The sequence below is a fragment of the Rhamphochromis longiceps genome, linkage group LG22, assembly GCF_057381845.1.
Source record: "Rhamphochromis longiceps isolate RC_006_pf linkage group LG22, R_longiceps_female_GT1.1, whole genome shotgun sequence".
Lineage (NCBI taxonomy): Eukaryota > Metazoa > Chordata > Actinopteri > Cichliformes > Cichlidae > Rhamphochromis > Rhamphochromis longiceps.
The window spans coordinates 6,538,096-6,558,071 of NC_140577.1; the positions used below are offsets into that span (position 1 = coordinate 6,538,096).

The window sequence follows — 19,976 nt, forward strand, 5'->3', positions numbered from 1 at the left end:
ATTTCAAGACAGCTGCCAGTGGTGAGAATGACTTGCTGTCATATTGGCTCAACATGGGCGATGAAGATTGTGTTAGATGACCAAAAAGCTCCATAAGAGAAACTAATTGAATCTTTCTTTTAAATGCTTCAAAGTGCTATTTACAGATTCAACAAGTATGTTTCATATTCATCAGCTAAAGTGATAAATACATGGATGATTTTACATAGCATTGCAGTAATCTGATAACTTGGTTATATCCTAGCAGCCACAACATTCCTGATAATTCAGTCTGTTAAGAACGTTTAAATTTTAATGCAAATATCATACTAGCTGTATGTTTGGTTGTTCACTGCACACACGAAGCTGCGCTGTGTTCAGACAGCCTCTTCTTGTAGTCGGTCTGAAGCTTTTTCAGCAGTGTTTGCAAACACTTCAGACCACAAAGGACAGCCAGCGAGGCGACACGTGACCCTGTCTTCAGCTCACCTGTTGCACTTCCTTGGATAACTTGGTGGGTACTACTGTTGCACATTGAAAACACCCTACAATGCGTCCTACTTTGGAGAAGCACTGACCCGATCATCTAACAGTCACATCATCATATTATTAAAGCAGAAAAAAGGTATGATAGCTTATATCCAAATGCTGGACATTACTCCAGCTTTCAACATAACAGCTTTACTCACTGCAATGAGGTAATGTTATTATGTGTCAGTGGTTTAATATTGCCTGTTTAAGTAACATTAAAACTAACAAAAGATGTCAGAACTGGCGAATGGAAGTTAGATGTAATATACTGCTGATAGTATCTGTTGCATAAACAAATTATTTTCCTAATATCGTCTTGTTTTTAATATACATAGAACTGTTTAAATAAGTGAAAATGTTAGCCAGTTGTAAACTTCTATAAAATTACTGGTTATTTCTGACATCAAAATTGTAGGTGCATGACCCAGAGACCCAGTTTAAGATTGCTGTTCCTTAAAATATTATCCCCAGGTCACCTCAGTGGGTGAGCAGTCGACCATATGCCTTATGGCCAGAGAGCAGTAGGCCCAGTAGTTCTGAATCATGGCCCTTTGCTGCATGTCTTCCCCACTTTCCTGTCTATCTACACTTTCTCTATCCAATAACAGCTAAAAGGCCAAATATATATATATACATAAATGTATAAATAAATTAATGTGGTCTTCAATTAAGTAGGATTAAAAGCTAAGTCCTGGGTTTAAAAATACTTTAAAACCTTCTAAATTAACTAAATCTATCAACACAATTCTTGAAAAAATACTACCATGACACAATATTTGGAAAAGATAGGAATTAAAGTTGAACTAATTTGGTGCTGCAGTGAGTTAAAAATAAGTATCAAACGTTAACAGCAGCACACGCAGCGCTAAAATGCTGACCCTGGAAGTTTTAGCTTTTGTAGAGGCTAATTTTATAATATCCTTCAGATATCTCAGCTGAAGGAATACCTTCCACAAAGACATGCTGCTACAGGAATGAAGACCTAAAGAAATCTTTGCAGTAAAACTCAACAGAACCACAAGTCAAAACGTTTAATATGCATAATACCAGGAGCTTAGCAATGTCTAATCTGGCAGTAATTTAATTTAGCTTGGGGCTGAGTAGCAGGAAAATCAGCTGTTAGCAGGGAAATGCCAAATAATGGCACACACTAGTTTTACCTTTCACTGAGAATCTAAATATTGTAATGCAGGAGATTCTTAATATGTTCATTTATATAACAAGGATAACTACGAAAAACAATCAGGTTGTTAATTCTTACTCAGGAATTAACACCTTTAAGTAATGAACACTTGAACATCCTTTTTGGTTTTTTTATTTGCACTTATTTACACTTTATTATAATTTTTTTTAAATAACCACACTGTTTAGGTTAAAGGTTTGGTCGTCATCTACCTCTTTAATGAGCCTTTCTTCGTCTGTCCCATTGAAATAGGTTGATTTGTACACTGATTGCAGCAGTGGTTATTTAGAGAGCACAGAAAACAGCTTCTGACTGCGTGTTATGCTGCTTGTGTACTTGTGAACAGATGAGTCTCTTATGTGTGTGTGTATATATATCTGTGTCTGTACACACACACACACAGTGACTGAGTGCAATGGTGTTCGTGTTTCATGAATATTATTACAAGGCTCACAGAGCAAATGAGTGCTCCTGCCCACTTGACACACACCCTCTTGTAACCCAAGGATATAGGTCACCTCTTTTGTTAGTTTGTTTTCTGCTTCTTCCTCTGAGGATTTTCATCCAACCTGATACGTTATAGCCCTGATGCTCTCTAGCTACAGTTTATCACCTGTTTACTCCTTGAAATGATACAATTTTTATGATTTATCACCGACATATGAGTGATATTAACGTGTAATAAGTTTTGTCTCTGCTAAGCAGCTGGTCTTCATCCTAGATAATACTGACATAAAGTTTCCTGTTTTGCAATAAAGGACTGATCAAATCAATACTGTACACTGCATCACGTTTCACTGCCAGCTCTGCAAACCTTTAAAGTTACCCGGTGTAGATAATGAAAAAAGATTATATATACAGTGAAGAAATAAAAATCCCATCTTTGATCTGAAGTGTCTCTATCATGATCATTACTGTACTCAAGCCTTTGCTCAAAATTCTTCCTGAGTTTCCAAACTCTTATAAATCCAGAAAAGTGTCAGTCCCATCTCTGTCCTGTGGAGAGCTGTGTAGGTGAGAGTGTAATACCAATTGCATAGTTGTCATGGAGCAAAAAAGGAAAGATGCCTTGCATGTATCTGTGTGACTCAAGCAGCTTTGACAAAACAGCGGTAGTTAGTTTCTTAGAAATGGAACTGTTCTACACACAAGGGTAGGGGTTGGTGCTAGCTGCATAGCATGCTAACTTCAGTAGATATCTTTGCGACACAGTGCATACTCATCCATCATTTCAGATGCCCCTTTTTTTGTAATTTAACCTTGCAACAGGGGGGTTCTGTAGCCAAACAGAAACTTCCAGCACAGAAAATGAAGCCAGTATGTCAGGTTCAAAAACTGCAGTTCCTGTAGTGGCCACTTGAGGCTCACTCCAAAAGCACCGGTCCCTATACTTCCATGTTAAAAAGCCCAACTTTACAGCCATAAAAAAACTCTACAAACAGCGATATTTTTTTTAAACGTATAAATAATACTCGAGTTAGGGGCATTAACAGTCTCACCATTCAGTAAGCTGGAACCACTCTGTGTCGGCTAGGCATAAGTTCCCCTAACTTGAGTCACTGAACTGAACCTCGTCACCATATTTGTGCTATCAGTGTTTTTTGGACATTTTTTAGCATCTAAAAAAACAGAATTATTGCCTATTGTGTGATTCAGAGCATCTAAGATGCTTGTGCTTCAGTTTTGGTAAGTATTATTTATTTTTGTTTTTCTAGCAGTTGACACTAATCAGTTGATATTGTTATGGAGATCAGATTATTAACCAGATTGTTAGGGTTAGCTGATAACTTAGCACCTCATGTTTTAATGCAAATATAGTTATGTCTAGAAAAGTGATGGAAAAAACCAACATGTCATCAGTCAAAACCGTCTGTGATACCATCCGATGGACATTTATAACATCTGTACTGAAACAAGATGATGATATTTGGCATCCTGGAAATGTGTGAGTACTGGGCTGGTGAATCATTCTCCTACTGATGTACAAAGTAGCCCAATATTCCTAAAGGCTACATTCTAGCTGGTTAGTTTGCTCTCTTGAATATATACCAATGCAACACAACGCACAGATATCCACCCGTTTTTTAATGGTTTATCTAACTTTAGGTTTTAGGGAGGCTGGACCCTCTCCAAGGTGACAAAGAGCAAAAGGCATGAAGCACCCTGGACAGGTGACCAGAGAGAGATAGATGGCCATACACTCTGACATTCACACCTACAGCCAGTCTAGATTCACCACTGTGGATGAAAAACACACAGAGACACCAAGCTGACCAGGAGGTTTTGGAGCCAAACCGTCTTGCTGTGTGGCAACAATGCCAAACGCTGCACCACCCATTTTCAAATATTCATATTAAACCGATAACAGATGCACGGCGATTAATTCTTTCCACACACGGCATTTGACTTCAGCTCAGATTTTGTAAAATACTCAAATATAAAAGTGCCATGTAGTAAAATTTAAAACATGGGTATGGATATTGTGCGTTGTGTTTGCTTTCTCTTTATCTCCTCCTGCCTCTTTATGTGAGTAAAGTCTTAGAAACCCATGAGGGCTGAGCACCCTCAGGTGTGTGACACTTGAATGAAAGTATTCTATTCATACAGACACACACACAACCAGGAATACACTAACAAACATCTGTTAGAATATAAAAGAGAGGAGATGCCTTATAGCAGTGCAGCTCCACTCATTACGACACACACACACACACACACATCCCTTTCTTATCCCCCATAACAGCCACACTGAAACGCCTTTCCTCTGGCATACACACACACCCTCTCTCAATCTTCTACCCACTTATTCTCTCAACCCAACACACGCGCACACACACACACTCTCTCTCTCTACCTCTTTCTTCCAAACCACACACGCACACACCATCTCTCAATCTCCTACCCGATTACACCCACACGCCAAAATCCCTTTTTGCACACGTCCCCAATACACACATCTCCTACCTTCCCTAAAACCCTTTTTCGTTTCCTCTGACTCTGACACACACACACATACACACAGGGCTCTCTTTTTGTCAACCACTAACCCCTCCATCCTCCCCCCGTCCCTCTCCCTCCTCCCAGTAATCTGGCTGGCCCGTGGCCTCCTCTCTCTCGCTCCACTGTTCTGTGTGATAGAATATCGATCGGTTTGCCTCGGCTCGGCGTGGAGCAGGAGGAGGGGGCGGCTGTAGGGCTATAGGGAGAGCGTGTGTGCGAGTATATATGTGTGTGTGTTGGATGTTTTGGGGTGGAGGGGAGGCAATGGTCAGACATGCTCCAAGGTTGTTACCACAGCAACAGAGGGATGGGTCAGAGGGTTGCCATGGCGCCTAGGTCGCAGGGTCAGGGTGTGGGTCCTGGAGGGCTCACGTTCTGCGGTTGTATGTATGTGTGTATGTGTTAATAGGAAGGGAGGGGGAGACGGAGGTGTCCAGTCCAGCTATATTGGGTGTGTTAATAATGAATGGTGTTGTATGCGGTCGCTGTCTTTTTCTCTCCCCCTCCATCGGTGTCTGTCTTCTTCCTCGGCCCGCGCGCGCTTGTTTTGTCGCCGCAACAATATATGAAGCTGTAGCACATCGGCTCGGTTCAGGTGCACTTTATTTTTTTTAGAAAAATCAACTTAAATGAAAAAGATTGGCTCAGTCCAGCAGGAGTGTGAATCTAGATTAAAATAACCCCCACACACACCATTTTTTTTTAGTGTAACAGCACACCCATAAATCAGCCAACACACATATGTTGTTTAAACTAATACAGCTGATGTGGCTCAGCGTACATTAAGAACAACATAAGCAGCTTTACATTAAAAATCGAAATTTCTCAATAAAACAGAAATACAGGCCTGACGTGAGATTTTTATTTTCATCACGTTTCTCCTCGTACGTTCACGGCTCCTTTGGCTCACGTTAAAATGCTGCTGCAGAGGGAATTTAATCACCACGTTTGGAGAGTTATTTAATTGTTATCTTTGCACTTTTTATCTGGTGTTGTTCAAAGTTTTTTTTTCTTATGCATGCATCATCTTCATTTCATTCAAGTTTAACACTTTAACAATTCTCCTTAAATCCATTATATTAAAAAAGGTTAGACAATTATTTTGGGTGGATTTTTTATTTTTTAACAGCTCATGTTCCTACCCTGTGAATCTGGAAGTGCACATTCCAAGCTGTTATCAGTTTTGAGTTTATGTTTCTGCCATTCCCTAAAAGAAGAAGTGCGACAGCTTTTAGCACTGTCACATATTAACCCGCTCTAGTCCTGTTTTCATGACCTAGCGAGCCTCGTGTTTAGAGTTACTCAGCCTTTAATTACACCTGCTGGATGAGACCAGAGATTGTTTTCACTTCCTCCTTCCTCGGCGGCGTGAATTCTGTCTTCTTCATTTTATTTTTCACGATGCAAGGAGCCACAGCAACTACAGTGTACACAAAAAGACAGAATCAGACATCAGCACGCCAGCAAACGTAAAACTGAGCCAAACTGTGTCCATACAGAGCCATGAAATCAAATACAAAACCTCTGCATTAAAACAAAAAACTTTGGAATTCATTCCTAAATAAATTCCTACATTTTTCCATAATTATTGAGGAAATTTTCAAGCTGCACTTCATAATTTTTATATAAACATATTATGCAGAATGGTGGCACAGAACAACAAACGTCACACTAGTCGTCTCAGATTTTCAACAAGAACAGAAGGCTGAATTCATTTTTGAAATCTTGCATTTGATAAGATCATACACCTGGTTTTATGATACTGTGTCCAAGCTGTGTGCGTGCCACTTCTCGGCCCTAAAGTCAGTTAAATACAACGACGGATGCTCGAGTGACAATGTTGCCAAGCTGTGGTTCAGAATACAAATTCAGATCCAGCTTGACTTATCTGGTCAAAAGCACCTTAGTAGTGAGATTTCCTTTTTTTAGATTTTAAGCCAGTGGACCAAATAGGATCTTAAAGTCACAAGGCGTCCGTGCAAAGCCAATCTCTCAGCACTGCGGACCCTCAGCCCCTTCTCCTCCCATACCCTGCACTACCACTGCAGGGTTATCAAACAGTCCCCGTGCAGCTTGGACGACTACATGTGTGACTGATTTCCAGCACATTTCAGCACCACTGCTGATGTTTGCCATGTGTGCATGTAAGAAAACTTCGAGGCAAGGAATGAATATGAATCCAGGTTTAACCATTACTCACCGAGCATCACTGGCACCGTGACTCCACTCCAGTAAAGCAGATAAAACAGGTTATGTATCATGGAATATTCATATAATATCCTGTTTAGGGCAGAAGGCAGAAAGAAATCAGATACACTTAGTAGGTAAATATAGGCAAGTACAGGTAAGTATAACACATCATAATTCAAGATTGACTACATCCTGCAAATTAAGTTTCCCTCTGTGAGTGATTTATTCTGTGAAATTATACTTTACTGTAGATTAAAATAAGCAAACTGAATGATCAGTGACTTAACTGATGAGAGTAGTTCCAAAGAATGTGTATCAATTTGATCAACTATTGTTCAGTTCTGCAAATATGTCACAAAATAACTAGTTGATTCATTTATAATATGTCAGACTGACTGATCACTGATCTGGAGGATGTGTATCTGTTTCTTTCATAATTTCCTTTCATTTTAGTCTACCCTCCAAATAATTTTGGAAAATATATGTTTGTTTGTTTGTTTGTTTTTCTGTTGTTGTTGTTGTTTTGGGGTTTTTTGTGAGGCCCTCGTGTCTCCCTGCCCTAGTGAATAGTTACAAAATCAATTTACTTTATTAAACTCAAGCTGAGTACGAGAAGGAAGAAGATCCGCAAGAACCAGTTGAATGAGTCGTCAGACGATCTGGCGGCGTTGGGAACTCTGAAGTCAGGTGGAGGAGGGCAGCAGTTCAGCCATCTGAGCACACGGTGGCGCTCGAAGCCCTCCAGCCGTCTAAACAACGGCCTACAGGTAGATGGAAAAAAACCAATCAGCTTTCACCACTGATTTTTGAACACAATCAGCGCAATCTGATTATTATTAGTAGTATAGTAGTAGTAGTATTAGTGTTGTTTGTGTAAGTTTGGTCATACGTTCCTTTGTAAGTGCGCATGCGCCATTAGCGTGCTGCCTGCTGTAACCTATAATTTCCTTCGGGATTAATAAAGTATTCTGATTCTGATTCTGAGTATTCGTATTATTATTGGTCGTGGTGCTTTTAATTTTGAAGGACTGCACATGAAACAATTTCCAAAAGTTTTTAAGAAAATGTTGCGTTTTTGTCAAAAGCCAGTGATTATGTGCAGCCACAGTTTATCTGGAGGTAAGCTCACCAAGTAGCTCTAAACAAATCTCTTCAAACGAACCGACAGACAACCCGCATAAACGTGTTTACAGACCTCAGGTTGCAAAGCTGGGCGACCCTTGGAGCTCCTTCCTCCCTGAGTAAGATCTCCGCGTCCTCCATGTGGTCCGATTATTTTCGACTCTAGATCTTTTAACGCAGTTTTTTGTTTGTTTGTTTCTGTGAAGTTTCTGTTGAGACTTGTTGAAGTTTCGTGTTTTGTTAAGTTTTCTCGAACAATACTTCCTTGTTGGTGTCGAATCGCTCATGACGGGAAGTTTCTGCCCACTGAAAGGGTAGTGGGAGGAGAGAGTGAACGTTTTGAAACTTTGATGGCCTCGGGGCAGAAGGCAGAAATGGTCTCACATTTGATGTGACTTAAGTAATCTTTATGCAGACTTGCAGTTTTGGAAATTTCTTGTGTTACAACAGACAGTTCCCGAATTTTAACCAAAAACATACATGCTGGGGAAAAATAGTTTTGATGTATTTTATATTGATAATGAAAATTATTTTATGTGACTCCTGACTTCCAGGACTTGGTAGAAGAAATTTCAAAAGCCAAAAATCACATATTTTGACTGCGTTGAGGTCTAGGCTGAGGGTTAAGGTACTTAACCCTCAGCCCCAAAAGATGCTGACAAGCCTCCAAGCATCGAGTCTGCAAAATGTTTCTTTATTTAGTCACATTTTCAGTGTACATTGATCCACCTTAGATATAATTTGCTGGATTTTAATTGCTGCTGTCTAATGAAAACGAGCACTAGCCTTGATGTTAGCAGGATGAATGTGTAAATATTCTTTAGTTCATTTGTCTTAAGCGACATAAATAAACTTGTGACACTGGTTACTACTGCATGAGAATATGAACTGGTTTGTGCGTCCTTATTTCCATCACTGTACCCTTGTTAATTATCGCTGTATTCACAGATCATTACGATTTAATTTAAACACTGCTTGGCTGCTCTCGTGCTGTGTTCCCCAAGGTCACCGGCAGAAAGTGTTTGTTGCACTTGGGCCTATTTTACAATGATATTTTAAATAACACCGTAAGTGGAGCTATTAAGAGTAAATTAGTGGTGGCTGAATTTCTTGTTGCACAATCTAAAGGACACTGTTAATATTATTAGTAACAGTTCTATTTTTCTAGCTGTTGGGTTAAACGTCTGCAGTGATAAAGGCCTTTTCAGCGTTGGGTGAACCCTGATGGCAGAGGGGTCAGGGCTGTAACGTAGCTCTGCAGCTGTGGCCCTCTGCCTCACGTTACTCCTCTCACTTCACTTCCTACTGAGCTGCTGGATCTTGCAAACGCATTAAAACCACCCAGGAATTATTTAAGAAAAGTACAAGACCCACTAAGAATTACAACATTCTCTCAAAATAATTCCACCACAAAGAAATTGGGACATATTTACACAGGGTCCCCTTCACAGAATGTGTACAAGGGGGAGGGCCACAGTGACTTATAGGGCCACACTGAATCATGAACGTGATTACAGTGAAAGTATTATTAGTATAACAAGTCAACACTTAAATTAGGAAACACCCCAGCATGCAGCAGTTTGCTGTATAGGTCAGTGGTGAACAGTGCATTAAACAGCAGCACAGACTCACTGTAGTGACCTGGCTTGAGATTCCTCAGCTTGATTCTGCCTGTTGTTGATTTTTGGTGTTTTGTTGTTTTCTTTTTAGGACATCGCAGGCTGAACTGTAACATTTGCCCATGTATGATCCTTCTACTCAAGTCGGTTTCATTTATAATGCCCCATATCACAAAACTTTGTCAGGGGCCTTTGGTTGACTTCTTTCATAATTTCATTGAGTCAGTGCACAACTTAACATTTACAGGACATGTTTATTTTGTATCTTAAATAGTTTCAATTAAAATGAGTAAAATTTAGAATTTGCCTTGAGTGTTGGAAAAGCAGGATGAGAGGGGGAAAGTAGCTTGTTTCACCTTTGCTGACTTTGCCTCTACCTTCTGTCCAGGTCATTTCTTTATTTCTTTTTTTTCCAGCTGTGAGGTCTGTTTTCTGCTTTAATGATGGTTACAATGTGTGTTTCTTTTTCTTTCTCTATGACCTTAATATAACTTTTATTAGATGGGAGAGAAATCACTTTCCCAGATGCTGAAGCACTGTCTGCCATGAGCTGAGCCTCATCACCTGCTGCTGCTGTACACACACACACAAACACACACTCAAGAGCACACATAAAAACGCATGTGCCCCCCGCCCCACCCTTTGCTGGTTGCAGTCTCAACTCCAGTCGCCATGGAAACAGCTAAGATGCTGAGTGAAGGAGAGGTACAGGATGTGTGTGTTGGTTGGTGTGTGTGTGTGTGTCAGAGAGAGAGAGAGACAGAGAGAGAGACTGTGAAGTTATAGAAAAACCCTCTGAAGGACACGTATGGATTAAAGGTGAGTATGTCTTATCGACAGTTTCTGAATACACACACACTTAGTTTGACACCACAGTAAAAATATGCCTGAATGGTTTCCACAAATAGAAATCTTTTACTCAATTTTTTTTACTCTTATATGTTTTTTTCTTTTCTTTCTGAACATTTTTGTTCTCCTCGACGCCCATTTGCTCTCTTGTTTTCCTCACCTGCTCGCCTCTGACACCAACATCAACCCTTTAACTTCAAAGCACCTGACATCTCATTGCGTTTAACATTTATGCCATTAGTGACTTAAAACTATTAACACACTATCCTGTGTATTGAGCAGCGCAGAAGCCCCTTCTCTATCTCTATCGTTCTCTCTCTCTTACCTGCTTTCTTTCTATGTCTCTCGGCCTCTCCCTCTTTCCCCTTTCTTCGCCTCCCAGAAAAGCCAGATGGGCCAGAGCTCTTTTTATTCTCGAGGCCTGGTGCACGTGCCGAGGACACTGGGCCTCACAGCGTTTAATTCACAAGCTTTAGACGCCTCCTTCTTTTAACCCCCTGTGACCAACACCATCACCCACCTCCCTCCTTCCCTCCCCAACTCTCTTTCTGTTTCCTGTCCTTCCCAGCCCCTTCTATTCTACTCTATTATCTCCTCTTCACTTACACTCTGTTCTCTTCTGTCCTGCTCTGTTTTGTACTGTTTTTGTCAAGTTTTTGCCTCCTTTCTCTTTCTGCCCCCCCAAGACCTTATGTTTTCTGTTTAATGCTGCTTTGTCTGTTCTTAAAAATGTTTTACACAGAATTGGTATTCACTGTTCACTATCCACGTGCCTCCAATTTAGACCGTTTCATTCTCCACTTTTTTCTTTTTTCTTCTGACACCACTGGCCAAAACAATATGTAAAATAACTGAAGTCTTATAATCAAACTTATAAATGAAATACACTGTTTATATGTTTATTCACCTGAAGCAACATTTCCCAGTAAATGCTGATTTTTAACTCAATATATTTAATTAATATATGAGACACACATAAATACAATCTGTAGGACATATAACACTTGATTTCTGAGGTTGCTTTAATTTTAATATATTTAAAGAGCAAGTCCTGCAAACATGCATGAAAAAGCGCATGCTCATATTCAGTCACTTTGCTTCCAGACGTAGAACTTAATACTTCCAATGTATAAAGAAAATGATGGCATGATGGTGAAGCCTTCAACATTATCCATAAAATATATATCTGCTGGTTATAGGATGAAACATTAAGGAGGTGGAGGGAGGCAGAAGTAGATGCTGAGTGCCGGTTGAACTGCTGCCTGCAGGCTAGTTTGACCTCCTCCTCCTCCCCTCTTACAAAGCCACTGAACCTGACAGAGGGATGTTACAGCTAGACATTTCACACACTGCCCAGAGTCAAAGTGACTGATGTGCACCGCATGCCTTTTAATTGGCTGAGCTGCTGTGAAACGGGATTAAATCTGGTTAATTGCTCAAATGGTAAAGGAGAAGGACATTGCAGTATAAGCAGGTGCGGGTCACCTCGAGGCTTCAGGTGATGTCAGAACGCATTTTCTGGTTTTTCTTTTTCCAACATTTTCCACTCTGTTGATCTTTCAAAAGGAAAGAATTTTTTTGAAGGTGGTTCTCGATTCTACCAACTTACAGCTCCAGAGTAAAGTATTCTGTCCTCGTCTCAGCACCCGGCCTGAAAGGTAAACGGGTCACCCAGAGAAAACTGGATTATTTAGTGCTGCCTGAGTCTAATTGTTATTGAATGCGCTGAGTATTTATTCGGGATTATTCGGGGTTAACGTGGAAATAATGAGGTTGACCATCTCGAGGCTGTGTTCGGGAAATCGATAAACACACTGAGTTAATTACGGTAAATCAATTAAAAAGAGGGGGAGGGTGCTCTGAGAGCAAACACCCCACCAGGCCAGAGACACGAGAAGGGTCACAAGAAGAGGAAACTGACGTCCCCTTTCTTTGGTGGCTCTAGAATAAAGAGGAAGCGCTTTATGGTGTGTTTTCTATAGGCTATGAGCTCCCATATCAGTGTGTTTTATGATCCAGACTTTTCTTTCTCTATCTCTTTCAAACACACCCACGCACACGTGCCCACACGTGGCAGCAATTGACACCAAACAAAAGCCCGTTTTCTCCCTCCTCACTCTCCTCTGGCTCATCCTGACAGACTCCCTGACACGCGTTTGGCTTTCCTCTAAAAACTCCGAGGCTGCAGATAAATTAATGGAAATCCTATCGGTCAGGGGTGTGACACACACACACACACACACACACACACACACACACACACACACACACACACACACACACACACACACACACACACACACACAGAGGTCAGTGGGATTTTCACCCTGATCTCGAGTCGCATTGTAAACACACACGTCCCGTCCCCCCCACCCACCCACCCACCCAAACACACACGCACACTCCCAAAAATCTGCTGCATTTAAAACCCTTGCACGAGGACGCGCGCTGCATGCAACGCTGGTCCCGCTAATACAGCCACAAACGCCGATCAATATATTGCCCAGGCTGTAATTATTTCATCGCCATGCACGTTTGCACGTCTGCACACACACTTCACCAAAAAACTTTTCCCCAAAAAAACATATTTTTAAACTATGCCTCAAAATTAATTTCAGTCCAAATCCAAATTATTATATCAGTTGCTACTTGATTGTATGAGTAGTTACCTCAGATATAATGTGATATAAAACTTTTTTAAAGCCCCACTTTAACTTATTCGTATTTTACCCACACCCAGATCACTTAAGGTATATTTTTAATAAAAAGTAAATATAATAACCTACAAAAACGGCATAACTGGGTTATCACACAGTCACATTTTTAATTTGATGTTTCCAACATAGAGACAGCTGATTATTGAATATCTGCTGGAGTCTCTTTTTAACAATAAATGTGACAAATGTGATTGTGACCTGATGGAAAACAGAAGCTGCACTTTCAGTGTAATTATTGCACGTGTTGCTGTCTTTTGATATATTAAACAAAAAATGACGTTCAACCATTTCGTTTTCTTTTTTTAAAAAAGGCCTATTTTTATTCAAATTTACCTAAAAATGGAAATTTAAAATAGCTATTATGTTTGTTTGGGGCAATTTGTGCGCTACTTTGTCGAGTTGAAACGAAAAGAAGAAGCTCAATCTTGTGCGCAAAATTCCGACGTATTTGCTTATATGCAAATAAGCTTCACTCAACAGAAAAAGAGAAGAAGGCCATAATCTGTGACGATAAATCCAGGATATTAATGCTGCACACAATATTTATTTAGTCTGCACTTATTTCCTTAGATTTCGCTAAAGTCTGTTTTATGCATTGGATGTAAATGGCCTGCCAGGTTCACCGGAAGAACGGAAGCGAGGTTAAATATTTCTCACTGAAAAACAAAAAGTCTAAATTAGAGAAATATTTTTAGAATAAATAATTTTTTATTTAAAGCAGATAAGTGTAAGAAAACGAAATTAAAATCTTGACTAAATGATTTTAAAAATAAATCAAACGTCGTTCTACAAAACAACCAGACAGGCGTGTCTCATTTTATGATCGTCATTTTTTCTTTGCTTAATTGAAATGTATTCAAATATTATGCATTTGGATATGGCTTTGCAAACAAAGTTAAAGATATATAGTAACTGATCTGATTGTTGTTTTTAATCCTCTTTGAAATCGCCCAGACTTTTTTAATGTCCATTTGTCATCGATCGATTTTCCATCTACACTGCGACACTTTCATTTAAATTGATGAATAATAACAATTTTATATCTGGAGGGCCCCTGGCACCAAACACAACCTTTATAATTCCCACTCCAAATTCTGAACATTTACTATTATTTTTATTTTTTTTATAAAGAATAATATCGAAATAAACATTTAAACTCGACATTCGGTTGTCTGGTTCCTGATAAGTGAAGGCCTTAATTGGGCTATATTGACAAACTGGAGAAAAAGAATATTATTTATTTGGTGTTTATAGATTTTATTTATGGAAGGAAAAAAAAGTAACCGCGCTTGAATCGTAAAACAGCTGTTTGCATAAATTGTGCAGACAAATCTGGAAATCCAAGACATCCTGAGAGACTCTTGATAAACTCTTACTTACAGGAAACCTGTTTAAAACATCAATAAGGGCGCAGGAGCCATTATGTGATTATGTGGTGCTGGCGGTTCTTTATTTTTATTATAAAAGCTATTGCCTTTTTCATCAATTTGCAGGGAGCGTCTGTCACTGCGGGCCCCAGAGCCGCAGCCGCTCTGACCCCCGGGTCAAAGGTCAGCTAGCCACTCCACCGTTACTGCAGCTCATCAGCCGCTGCCAGCACCAGAGGAGCCGGCTCGTTTTAAAATATAGACAAGTGTCACGTGGAGGTTTAAGCGACTGTTTTTCCTTTAGAAAATACAGTAAATTATGAAGAAGTATACAAACGAACTGGGAGACGTGGAGTTGCAACGCTTAGAAGATATCCCTCCGCCTGTAGGAACAGCGTCGCGGACACACAGGTGAGTATTCTGCGCATTGATATTTAAATTAGCCCTTAGCTTTCCAGCCACCTGTTTATCAGGTAAATTTACTGGAAAATTTCCCCGAAATTTTAAAGTTTACACCAAAACATTAGTGTCAGTCTCTCTGTTACCTACCTGCCCAAACACACTCGGTGTGAGGAGAAGACTTGGCATAATTAGGTGATTTATTGGTGCAGGCTAAATCCTTCCTTTAGCCTCACGGCACTTGAAATAGTCCCGGTTTTATTGTGGCTAATAGCCTGATGTTAAGGCTTCACGAGGCCTTTTAAAGCTTTTTTAAAAGCCAAATCGTATTTTTATGTTCACTTGTGAAAAACATGGTGGTTCCAGCCATACTGAACCATGCCAGTAGCAGGTTTAAACACAACAATTATCAAATAAGTCAAATTATTAAGAAGGCATGCTCCAAAAAAAAAAGAAAAAGCAAATTGTCTAATGTCCTTATGAGGAATTTCATATTGTGACTGTATTGTACATAATGTAGGTCTACTGATGGTTAAATGCAGATAAACACGTGAAATATTTGTGAAGGAACTGAGAAAGTATGAAAATATGGTGGCAGTGAAGTGTCGCTGAGCTGTGACTGCAGGCTGTTAAATAATATTTCCTCATTGCTCCGTGGAAAATAAGGATCAGGACTGCCCAGTGACTGATAAGAAAGAAAAGCCCCTCACATACAGACGCCCCCTCTTCTTCCACCCTCTGGTTTCCCTGTCATCTCTGTGGAAGGTTTAAAATTAATTAATTTCATATTGACTGATAACATCAATAAATATTTGTGTCTCTTATACTGTATGAGAAATTCTTGCAATCAGCTTGAAGTAAACAGTTAAATCTAAAATCCAGATAACAAGCTGCTTTCTCCTGATGTCACACAGTATTCTGGGTAATGTCTGATTTATGAACCTCAGCCATCATCACAGTCATTGCATATTGACTCTCATCATTGTGTTTATTGACATCTGTGTGAACCTCATAATAGTCGTCATTTGATCAGTGTTCCTCAATAAATACTGCAACTGAAGCATGGGAGGTCAGGGAAACAGTAACTCCTCGGATTGATTTCCAATAATCTGGTCGCTGCCTGTGTGATCTGCAGGCTGCAGGCTGCGGGGAAATGTCAGCTCCTGTCCTGATGCCTGTTTCCTTGGCGACTGGCGTGGAGATAATAGCCGTTAATGAGATATTAACCCCAAATAGGGACGAAGACAGGAAGTGATGAGTGTTTGTGGAAAACGCTTCAGTCGGGCTTCGTCAATGGACGACCCCGACCCGATCAATATTGTTTTGTTATTCAGCGACGGTAACAACCGGTGAGACCCCGGTCGCTTGAAACTCAGGAGGTAAATCCAATTCTTCAGTATGGATGCACGGAAACATGAGAGGAAGCATTAAAGCGCAGACAAATAATCCAATCACATAGAAAAAATATAGATACAGCATACAGCACTACACACACACACACATAACAGAATTATATGGCTGGCTCTTTGTCCAGCTGGTTAGGATGGAAGCAGGCGATTGCACCCTGCAGGTCAAAGGTCAACTTCATCCCAGACACCTGACCTCATCCACCAAAGGTTGACCTCCCTGGATCAGGAGTGTGTGTGTCTCTGTGTGTATGGGTGTAAGTGTGAGAGTAGAAAGGGAGGGTGGACGATAAGGAGAGAAACATGTGAATTATTGCCAAATGGTGAACATAAAAATTGAAGTGTGTCTGCGTCTGTGTGTGATTGTCGCAGATGGCCGTGGATGAGAGGTTAACAAATTTGAAGATATTTGTGATTTGAAGATGAGAAAAATGTTATTTCGTGTTAGTTTGTGTCCGAGTACGAAATCCTGTCCGCATCTTAAACTTGGATTTTCTCATTCGGAGCCGAGAGGCGTGATATAGAGACAAGAAGTAGATGAACTGAGAAAGGATGACAAATTAGAGACAAAGCAAAGGACAAGTAGAGGGAAGCTGGTTAAAGAAAAACAATGACAGATTGGTGGATAGTTGCAGCTGCAGCTTTTCCTCTTCCTTCACCATCATTTCATTTTTCTTTTACTTTCTCCTCCTGTCCTTCTGCTCCTCCGTCCCTCCATCCCCGCATCTCACTGCAGCTTTCTGGCAAATTATCACCTGACCTTGACTCATGTGACCCCCCCCCCCCAAATGAACACACACACACACACACAAATACAGCACACACAGGCTTGTAGATACTGCACTTGCAGCAAGTTGCACATAGTCGAGTACATGGTCAAATTTACAGAGATGTCAATAAATTCCTAGAATTTACGTTTTAGTCATCTCTAAAAGTAAATTTAAAACTTATCTTTCTTTTAGAAGTGCGCTGTGTCCATTTTACATCATGTTTCTTCTAACATGCTGCACAAACAGATTGAATATGTCACTATAGTAAGAGTAATGTAAATAATTTATCCTTATTTACCTTGAGTCTGGTGCATACATTTAACATGTTTTTGTGTTGATTATTTTCTACAAAAATCAAATATTTTATATGGTAGGAAAACAGTCTGCGGAGGGAAAGTTCACCCCACAATAATACATATTTTAGTTAATAGTTACGTAGTGTTACTTATCCATCTACACTGTATAGGTTCGAGCTGCGCTGTTTTGAAGATGCTGGCTGCAGAGTCGAATGCTTTCTCTTCAGTGTAGTGGGGCTTCATGGCATCTTCCATGTGGTACTCAAAGTACCAAAAAATACACCGTAAAAAAACTGAGGATAGGTGTCCCCTTCCTGAAACGATGACCTGGTTACTCAAAGTAATCCAACACCCTTTTGGGCAGTTTTTTGTGCACCTGCTCCCTGTGTCACTGCACTGGAGGAAGTGTGAATACGCACCGCGAGAGGCTTGTGTTCATGACATTGTGGCAGCATCTAAACGTGTATTGCACCCCCCTCAGCACAGCTGTAATGTTACCTATTTCCACTCTGCCTGGGTGGGTGTAGTTCAGTAGAAAAAGTAATAATTCCAGCATGAAACTCCTCTCGCAATAAGATTTGTGGATTTTTTTTTTCTTTGAGTTACCTGGTTAGGGGACTCTGAGATTTTCAAATGCGTTTTTCGATGATTTGAACAGCACAAAGTGAGTGTCATCTAGGTCCATTATAATCAAGAGCGGGCCCACATCTCTCTACAGCCGAAATGCCCAAAACTGGGAAACCAAAATAATTTTGAGGAAATGTGCTTTTCAAGTGTGTTTCTAAACTTGAAATCTTAAATGCAAAAAGAACGGCAGATCTCTTGATCAAGTGTTTGGACCTTTTTATTAATCTTTTGAGATTAATAAATGGAATAAAGTTTTTATAAATTAATGACATCTAAAGTGCTCATGGTATTTGCAGAGAATAACTACACCCAAAGGATGGTGCCAGTAAGCTGCCTCCTTCCATGTCTCTCTCCAAGTTCTTGCACACCAATCTCGTCATCCCAGAGGTTCAAAGATGAAGGTGAGTAGGTGGGAGGAGGCGGAGGGGGGGTGGTAGACGAGGGGATGTAGGATAAAAGCAGGGTGGAAATACGCCTGGCCGAGCACTTGTGTTTCCATCCCTCCCCTTCACCCCTCCTTTCCTCCCCAAAAAGCATTCTTTCCCTTCTTCCAGCTCTCATTCACCCTTTAATCCCTCGCTACTCCACTGCATATGTTTCCTAATCCGGAGTGTGTGGGAGGCCCACTCTCACCCCTCCCCATGCCCCCTCCTCATCCACCTCCGCCCTTGCCTTTCTCTTGGTGGCTGTAATGCTGTAACCTGCCTCTATTCCTCTTTCTTTTAGCCCCAGACTCGCTCTCTCTTTCTTTCTGCGGCTCTTATCGTTAGACAGCAGTGCGGTTCCAGCCTGCCCCCAACCAATCCTCTGATTTCGGAGCCCTTCAACCACTCCTTTTTTTCTTTTTTTTGTTCATTTCTTGCTTTTTCCCCCCTCCTTGTTACTTGTGTGGTTATTGCGTCTGTTTTGTTTTCTCGGTTTTATCCAGATCTCCTGGGAAATACACTTGCCATGCTTAAACATGAAAAATTGCTCAATATATGGTTTAACTGGAGCAGGGTCTTTACGCAGAAACTAAAACCCTTAAATTAAACCAGAACCCTATTATAATTAATCTAATGTGTAACCTGGACAATTTTTAATATTAATTTGGGATTTAAATTTTTACATTTATCAAATAATTTTCAAGGATATTAAAACTGCTGTTGCCTCTTCTTCTTTCTGTTCAGCACTTTTTCCCTCTTGCAAGCTGTCTTATTTTTTTCTCAGGTGATTTTGTTCTCTCTCTTCTCCCTCATTTCAGCTGCTCTTGTAACACACACACACACACACACACACACACACACACACACACACACACACACACACACACACACACACACACACACACACAGGCTTTTTGTCCTGGTTCTTCTCTTGCTTTAGCCCATTACTGAATAGTGTTCCCGGAGCCTTTTGTGGAGCCTTGTATAGGCACATGCCAAGTCAAGTTATTTCAGAGCGATTTCAATGGAATTACCCCCCAAAATAATCTCCTTTTGCTCCCCCCTTTCCACAAAAAAGTAAGAAAGGGCGGAAGAAAAGAAGGGAATCATGTAAAATGAACCAGCACCCTTGACACAAAATAAGCCTTTACTTCCACACGAGAGGGACATGAGAATATGAAAAGATCAGAGTGTGCATATTAAAAGATGCACAGAGGAATTTGGATAAAAATTGTGGATAAAAGGAGAGTTCTCCCTCAGCAAAGCCAGCTTACCCTGTTTTTTCCTGTTATTTTTACTTGAATAATGGAGATTACTCACCTTTATACACTGACAGAGGTTTTTAGGATTTAGGTCTTTGGTCTGTGGAAGTGTAAGTTGAAAGAGGTCTTTAAAAGGACCCACACACGGGGACACTTTCTGAGAATTTTTTTCCTGCAGGTTGGGGTAAATTGATCTTAATAAACAATTTAGTATGCAGGAAGCAGACCTTAGAC

General features: G+C 40.4%; 1 protein-coding gene across 1 annotated transcript; it reads right to left on the reverse strand.

The window, feature by feature from the left end:
• Positions 1-5,279: 5,279 nt before the first annotated feature.
• Positions 5,280-8,317, reverse strand: LOC146643251 (uncharacterized). Its single transcript, XM_085396096.1, has 4 exons — positions 8,079-8,317; positions 7,471-7,644; positions 6,894-6,973; positions 5,280-6,113 (listed from the first exon to the last, which is right to left on the reverse strand). Exons 1-4 carry the CDS (start codon positions 8,144-8,146, stop codon positions 6,007-6,009), a joined length of 429 nt encoding a protein of 142 aa, XP_085252222.1. The 5' UTR covers positions 8,147-8,317; the 3' UTR covers positions 5,280-6,006.
• Positions 8,318-19,976: the final 11,659 nt, after the last annotated feature.

Coding starts and splice junctions, on each gene's coding strand:
- LOC146643251 (XM_085396096.1), bottom strand. CDS start 8,146: ATGGAGGACGCGGAGATCTTACTCAGGGAGGAAGGAGCTCCAAGGGTC. Junction 6,974..7,470: donor CTCAGCTTGAGTTTAATAAA/GTAAATTGATTT, acceptor TGCCCTAAACAG/GATATTATATGAATATTCCA. Junction 6,114..6,893: donor CACGGTGCCAGTGATGCTCG/GTGAGTAATGGT, acceptor TGTACACTGTAG/TTGCTGTGGCTCCTTGCATC.